This window comes from Buceros rhinoceros, unplaced genomic scaffold (genome assembly GCF_000710305.1).
Source record: "Buceros rhinoceros silvestris isolate BGI_N320 unplaced genomic scaffold, ASM71030v1 scaffold17726, whole genome shotgun sequence".
NCBI lineage: Eukaryota > Metazoa > Chordata > Aves > Bucerotiformes > Bucerotidae > Buceros > Buceros rhinoceros.
The window spans coordinates 26,065-33,693 of record NW_010419482.1 but is presented as its reverse complement, the minus strand read 5'-3'; the positions used below and the strand labels follow the sequence as shown (position 1 = coordinate 33,693).

Sequence of the window (7,629 nt, the reverse complement as noted above, 5' to 3'; positions counted from 1 at the left end):
TAAGGTGAGACTTAGTGGTGGTTTTTTTTTTTTTTTTTTTTGTTGTAACTGAGTTGGTTAAGGATTTTTTTTTTTTAGTTTGCGAGCATCAGCGTGTTTCTTCTTTGCATCTATATGACAATGCATCAAGAACTTGATGATGCATCTGAACAAATGAAAAACTGTAGCCGTTGTCTAACTGATCCCTGCATTGGATCAAGCAGCTTTTTTTTTTAATTTTAAAAAATATTTTCTGAGTTTTTTCTTCATTAAAACTAATATGTTAAATGAAAAATAGTAGGTGAATAAAAGATGAAAAGATAGTCAAGGTGAATGATGTTTATAACATTTAATGAGTTTGCTTGTAATATTTTTCAGCATTTTTTACATGTACTTTATAGTACAGATGCCTTATTTTTGTGATTTTTTTTTTTTTTTTTAATACAAATCCTGTTTTGTTCTTTTCTATTGCACAGATTGACCAGTGTTTTTGTGATGGAAATAGTGACTACACACACAGCAATACCGTATCAGTAGTATAAGGTCAGAATTTATGCATTGTTGTACCGCTGCAGCACTGAATGAGGCATAATTTATGTGGGATTATTAAATCAAATGACATCGGAAATTAAAAGAGCCCCTGAACCCAGGAAAACAAATGTGTAGTAAAAATGAAGGTCTGGGATTATCCATGCTATTGTTAGTACTTGTCACTCTTCAATTTGTAATTTTAAACCTCTTCTATTGGATAGCTACTTTATTTTGAAGATTCAGTAAACGCCTCCAGAAATTAAAAACTTGAATGCTCTTTCTTTAAGATGTGACTTCTCCTGGATATTATTCTGTGCTACTGCTTATTGTTAGTATGAGCTACAGTTCAAAGGAACATTTACCGTTCATTTGATAAATTCTGCCATCCTTTTTTTGCCATCTTAAAATGCGGTCATGTTTAACAGATTCTCAACATACCACTCGAAATAGCAATATTTGGACACCAGCTGAAAAAATAGGTGGAATACCTTTTGAGGGAGGAACATGCATCATTCTTTTGTTTAACAACTTGCTTCAACAGATTTTGGTTTTGGGGGTACATTTGTGTCGGAATTTTTTTTAAATTTTCATGTGCTCAACAGATTCTGAAGGAAGTGGTCATGGGAGTGAAGATGCATCAAAGGACAGTGGTGAAGGTTCCTGTACTGAATCAGAAGAAAATATCTTGGAGGAGGAACCAGCAGAAGGGAAAGTAGAAGAGCAAAAGCCAAAAAGCTCCACTGAAGAAGAGGTGCCAACAGCAGACAAAGAGATAATTAAAACTGAAAAGAAAGAGCAAGAAGATGAAGAAGAAAAGCCAAAAAAGAAGAAAGAGAAGGAGAAAGCATCCGAACCTGATGCTGTGGTTGATGAGCAAACAAATGAACCAAAAAAATGGAATTTGCGCAGGAACCGACCTTTGCTGGATTTTGTATCAATGGAAGAACTAAATGATATGGATGACTATGATAGTGAAGATGACAATGACTGGCGGCCTACTGCTGAGAAGAAAAAAGGAAAAAATGCACTGCGAAAAGAGGGGAGTGATGGAGATAATGAGGATGATGAAGATGATGGAAGTGGAAGTGATGAGGATGACAATGATGAGGAAGGTAATGAAGAAGATAATAGCAGCACAGCTAGTGACGGAGGATCCAAGAAGAAGAAGAGTAAAGTTCTTAACAGGAATAATGCAGATGATGAGGAATTGACAAATGATAGCCTGGCTCTTTCACAAAGCAAGAGTAATGAGGTAGTGCAACCAACTTTCTATAATATATCTGTTGACAAATGGAAACTACTCCCTAGTAGCTGTTCTTTTAATTTGAAAAGGTAAACTAATTGGCTGGAATTGTGTTTACAGGAATGAGCAAAGCAGCAAAATGGTGCTAAATAGGCACTGCATTGCTTGGACCATTTCGTCCATCTAATGCCACTAAAGTCAGTAGAGACTTCTCCTGGCTTTAGGGGTGTTGGATTAGTTCTAAAGCAAATAGAAGGTCCAGTATGCAAATCCACGTGTGTTAATGAGACTTCTGTTTTAGCATAAATCTTGCATATCTGTAATGTTTTAAAAGTTTAAAGCATCTATGACGTATTCATAAAACAGTGAAATGATAGGTTATTTGTTTTCCTAGCCCTTCTTTGTCGCAAACATCACTGCCTGAACACCAAATCCACGGATAGAAGAATTCTAAGTAAAGAAATATTCACATTAGGTTTAAAATCAGAGGATAATCATGATAATTTACATTGGGTTTGCTTATAATGCTCACAAATGAAGTAATTTCTTACAGTACGAAAAAGCATTTGGGAACTATTATTACTATGCTAAATATCTTCTGAAAATTTTATAAGTTTAGTAATACAGCTGCTTTTCCCTATGCACAACTACAGTTGCCTTGAAGGTTATGCCTGTGGAAAAAGTAAGATACTAGGTTGCCAGGATAGTTGGCTTTGTGTCCTGCAGTAACAGAGTTTTGCACAAATTAAAAAGAGCTGCTGTAAAAGGTACCTTCAGTTTTCAGGAAATAATTGCAATGTCAGTGTAACATTTGATAAATGATAGTGGTGTGACACTGTTCAAAGTTCTGCTCTTCCATTTAATCTTTATTTTAGTGTGTAAAACGACAGGGAACTAAGCGGAGTATTTGGAAGAATCCATTGACTCCATTTCAGATAATTTGTTATGTGTTATATATATGATTGTGAATAGCTGTGGTGTTTTAAATACTAGTAATAATTGTGATTGAAAAAAAAAGTGTAGTTTTTTTTAACACTTCCATTGTCTAGCTCTCTATTTCTAGTGTTGTTACCTGTATTGTCTTGGCTCAGGAGCTGAAAGTGCTCTACCAGTACTGATGATCAGAACTTCAGATAGAGATAGGCAATAGTTTTTTGGAGTTGTTTCCCATATCAGAATGGGGATGTGAGTCTACATTCTTAGGAATATATTCTTGATTATGTCCATATAATTTCCGTTGATTTGAAAAACGAGGCATGTTTCAGAAATCCAGAGCTTTATCTCATGAAGACCTTTTGTGAAGCTTCTTAACATGCATGGATCTCAGATTCTGTTCTTGCCTTGGATATTGATCAAAAGATAAAATAAAAAATTGAAGTTTTAATTTTAATTTTGTAATTGATAATTTATCTTTACTGCGTGTAAAGCAAAGTACTGTTTATGACTAGATCTTTAACAAGAAGTCTTGCAACAGTGAGTATCTCTGTAGGCTGGATTGTAGACTAATTTTTATGTTGATACTCAGCTGTATTATAACAGTATAGTCTCTACTACTACAGTATTGTAAAATAGTAAACATCTGTGTGATTCTATTTTTCTACGTTTTAAAGAAATATTTTGAGGTCTGCATATATGGTATTTTAACCTGTGCTGTAATGAAATAGTATGTGCTTTTCTACTGTGTTAAGCACAAAATGCAAACTGAGCTTTCTTTTCTAGGGTGAAGCATCATTGGTAGATAAATGGTGCTTTTCTGTGTTTTCTTTTTTTTTTAATTGCTACCACTTTATGGTGTTTTTTCTATTCTTAGTGAGGTGTTTTTTTAATTTATTTTCTGAAGTTCCTTTGAAGTTTGAAGTATATAGACATATAGCTTGCAATGCTCACTTTCTTCATTAACACCACAGAAATGGGAATTACGTAGTGAGTCAGCTGAAACCCTCTGAGTAGGTAACAGGGCTTGTTCAGGAATTGGCGGAAGTTCCCATGCTTTAGACAAGTAGGGATGGGGTCTTCTGGGATGGGGTCTTCCAGGTGTTCACATGGACTGAGAAGGCGAGAGCACATACTGGCCAGATCACTCTCTTTCCATATCTACATAGAAAATTAAGTTATTCTGCTGTTCTGTTTGTCTTGTTGGCTGTCTTTTTATAAGGTAAACCATAACAGATGAGGATCCTAACATTAGATTCAAATTTGATGCTCTTCCATTGCTGCTTGTTTCTTTTGTTTTGCCCATATGTGCATATGCTCTCACTGTCTTAACAGCTAGTGTTGTTTTTATAGTGTAATTCTGTTTATTTAATTTAAAGTAATGGTTTGGTTTTTGTTCTTTTTTTTTTTTTAATTACCAGCCCTTGGGCTTCTGTAACAGTAGATATTGCAAATTTCTTTTAAACTTCTGTTAGTGAAGCCAAATTACAGTTTAAGTTGAAGGTACTATCAGAAAAAGCTGGTTTCTGTAGAGCTGAGAGATGCGTCTGAGAAGCCCGTGCTGTGGCACAATTAATCTACCAAAGCTAGGGAGCACCTACTGCCGTTTTCCTGTCTGTAATGTAAATGGTAAGCTAAACATGGGTATTTTGAGAAATGATGGGCTGCAGTATTTTTGAAAAAAATGTGCAAATTTATTGTGTTCCTCAAAATGCTTTGCAAATTTGTCCTAGAAGGAGGGTGTTGGTCTGAATCTGTAGTGCAGAATTGTGACTTTTTCACAATTAGTTACATTCCTGTAAGCAAGCATGACTGTATGAATGGTTCTGTAATCTTTCATTTTTCCTTCTAGATGAGGTGGTGTTTTTTTTCCTATATAGGTCATATTTTGTTACATTGTTTAGAGAAAATGGATGGGAGCTGTAGAAGCCTTTCCTAACTGTTAGAAGTATGTGTGTGACCTTTCCTAGGTCAAAAACATTGTAACAAGCCACCGCTATTGCTTGAGGTGAACTCTTTGAGCCCCGCTCTAGGTATTTTACCTCTGTATCTTGCTTTCAGATTAGGCAAAGATTCCCCTGTGCCCTTACCTTCCAAATACCTGCCCAGATGAACCTTAAGGACAAAGAGAATTGTTTAATCATTCACTGAAAATTTTGAGCGGAGACTTACTGTATCAGTTTGAGAAGCTATCATGAAATAATTACATAGATTAGTGTGAGAATTTAAGGTCTTTGAGGAAGAAAACCTACTTTGGGTAACATTCATGACACTTTTTCATTTGCTTAAGCTACACAGGCACATTATTTGGGCTGTGTTTTATCTTACGAAGAGAAGAGGGAGTTGGAATGACAAAAAGGTGTTTGAGAGGGCATCTTCCACCTTTTTTTTTTTTTTTAATATCTGGTAGGGTCCCACAGTAGTTTAGGAATATTCTCAGATCTCTGATATTTTGAATGGATACTATTTAGGCTTGAACTATCAGCCTCTGCTCTGAAACTATTATTATTTCTTTATATCACAATGATTATTTTTTACTGGCGTGCCAAATTTCACACTTCCCTGTATGTTTTCATATTACCAATGAAGGTAGTTTAAGCTCAATCTTTGCTTTTAGTTTAAAAACAGGAAAAAATGTATGGAAGCTATGAAATTTTGCAAAAGAGACAATGGCTGTGTCTCGCAATAAAAATAGTAACAAGCCTAGATGATGTTAATGAAAAAGTTTAAATTTACATACAGCTTTTTTTGGTTTGTGAAACACTTCTCTGTGTTTCCTTAAAGAAATTCCCTATTGAGAGCCACAGCTTTTTTTAAGTGTTGTAGTTCACACTGAAGGTTTCCAAAACAGAGCAACGTCCTTGTTCTGCAAGTCTGTACTCCTGTAGATAATAAGAGAAAACAAGTTGTTACAGTTTTAGTGAATCATATGGTTTTGCATAGACATGTACCAGTTTGTGTTACAGTGAAATAGAACTGAGTTGATTTGTTATATTTTACATGAGTGAAAACTTGGCAGGCTTGTGTTAGCTGCCTATTTTCAGATTTTGCAGATCCATGTGACTTTTTTTTTTTGGAAGGTGCAAATATTAACAAAATGAAGCAAGGCTTATGAATATTGGGAAATCTGAAGGTCACCTTTGGCCTTGGTGGTTTTTCTTCTTCTTTTCTTCTTTCTTTTAAATGGTTTCTTAGATGTGTTTGTTTAAACCCTTTTTGTTCTCTGAAAAGGAACAAAGACATATATGTTTCTGTCTGAAAAAATAAGGCCATTCTCTGGCCTTTGGATCTTAACAGATCTGTAGGTGTATTGAAATCAGATTGTATTCATCCTTTCTCCTAGCTCTTATATTTTGGGGCAAAGTGTTTGAATGTTTTGACAACAAAAGCTTTGAGTCTTGCACAAATAATTTTTCATCTTCTTTTGTTTGTTATAAAAAAATTGAGCAAATAACGGTTCCTTTGATTGTTTTAAATAAAATTGAAGCTCCTGGCATAACCCATGTGTCTTCATTTTCAATATTAGGACTCATTGATCCTTGAGAAGTCTCAAAATTGGAGTTCCCAGAAAATGGATCATATTTTGATTTGTTGCGTATGTCTTGGAGATAACAGTGAAGATGCTGATGAAATAATCCAGTGTGACAACTGTGGAATAACAGTGCATGAAGGTAATAGAGTCCTTTATTCTTATTGTGGGAGGAAAGCTTGTGCTTTGCTTTTAATAAATTTTTTATTTGATTTCTTAAAAAAACCTGAAGCCTTTGAAGTCTGTCTGATAATTTTTTGTAATACTACATGGATCCACTTTAGTGGTGAAACATCCATCTTATACTTTGGCAAAGCATATATAAGCAACTAATGGACAGGACATGGTCTACGGTTACCCATATAATGAATCGCAGTCTGCAGATACTGGAGTTATACATTGTGTTCGAGGCTTTAGGATATTATATTAAATGGGTGTTTTGTCTTACCTATTTTTCAGTGTATGAATTTGATTGCATAACTGGTATGTAAGATCATGAGAGTAGGAGGTCTTCTAAGAGGGAAGGGTTTTTTTACATATGTTTTTACTGTACCAAAAAAGAAGACAGGTGGGAGAGAAAGGAATTGTCCATGGCATTGGGTTATAAGTGAAAAGAGCTTGCTTTGAACTTTCTCGTAATTCTCACTGACAATTTGAAACAGGTAAATTTTAAAGTTAAAGCGTATTGAAATTGTTATTTTGCTAATTTCTTTAAAATGTAGTCTGTGTGTTATAAATGCAGAAGGTCTGATTTTAAAGAAACACTCCCGGAATAACTGTGAAGTGAATATATGGAATTCTACCAGCCTTACATGGAAGGTGAGGCTGTGTTGTGAGGTGGTAATGTTCTTCCTCTTGAGAATGGAAGGTAGGATACATACAAACACTAAGAGGTCTACCTATTTTGTTGAAAAACAAACATTTTTTTTCCACTTCATTAATCAGGTTTCTTTTTTTTTTTAACCATTTCTAATGTCCTGTGCCTTTTTTCAGGGCTTTACTTTTTTTATAGGCTACTTCAGTCTTCAAACTTAAAAGAAGGCAGGCTTTCATACTTTAAAAGCATAAAAGACATTTATTTAATTTATGTGACTTCCTTAGTTTTAAAATTTTTTGGAGCTGTTTAGCAAGGAAGTACTTTTATAAATTCCCTGCTCCTCTTTTGTTTTCTCAAACTAGATTGAAAATTGTTTCAAAACAGTATTTTTCATGTGTTGAGCTGTAGCTCAGTTCTTTGCTTGACATCAATTAGGAAGCTGATGATGGATTTTCTGTCCTCAGGTTCAGGTGTCTTATGTTAAGTGTCAACATGTACTCTAACTTCTGAACTCCTCTTGTGGTCCTTTGAAGAGCTAATCAGTACTGTTTATGGAGTTTAGAGAGCAATTTACTTGACCTAATATATGATGAGCTG

General features: G+C 34.7%; 1 protein-coding gene across 1 annotated transcript in view; it reads left to right on the top strand.

The window, feature by feature from the left end:
* Nucleotides 1-1,093: 1,093 nt before the first annotated feature.
* PHF14 (PHD finger protein 14) overlaps nt 1,094-7,629 on the top strand; it is a gene marked incomplete at its 3' end in the record, with an annotated part of 31,764 nt that continues 25,228 nt past the window's right edge. Inside the window, exons 1-2 of the mRNA XM_010138946.1 lie at nt 1,094-1,762; nt 6,213-6,357. Coding sequence (XP_010137248.1) covers nt 1,100-1,762; nt 6,213-6,357 — 808 coding nt within the window. The remainder of the gene's footprint in view (nt 1,763-6,212; nt 6,358-7,629) is intronic.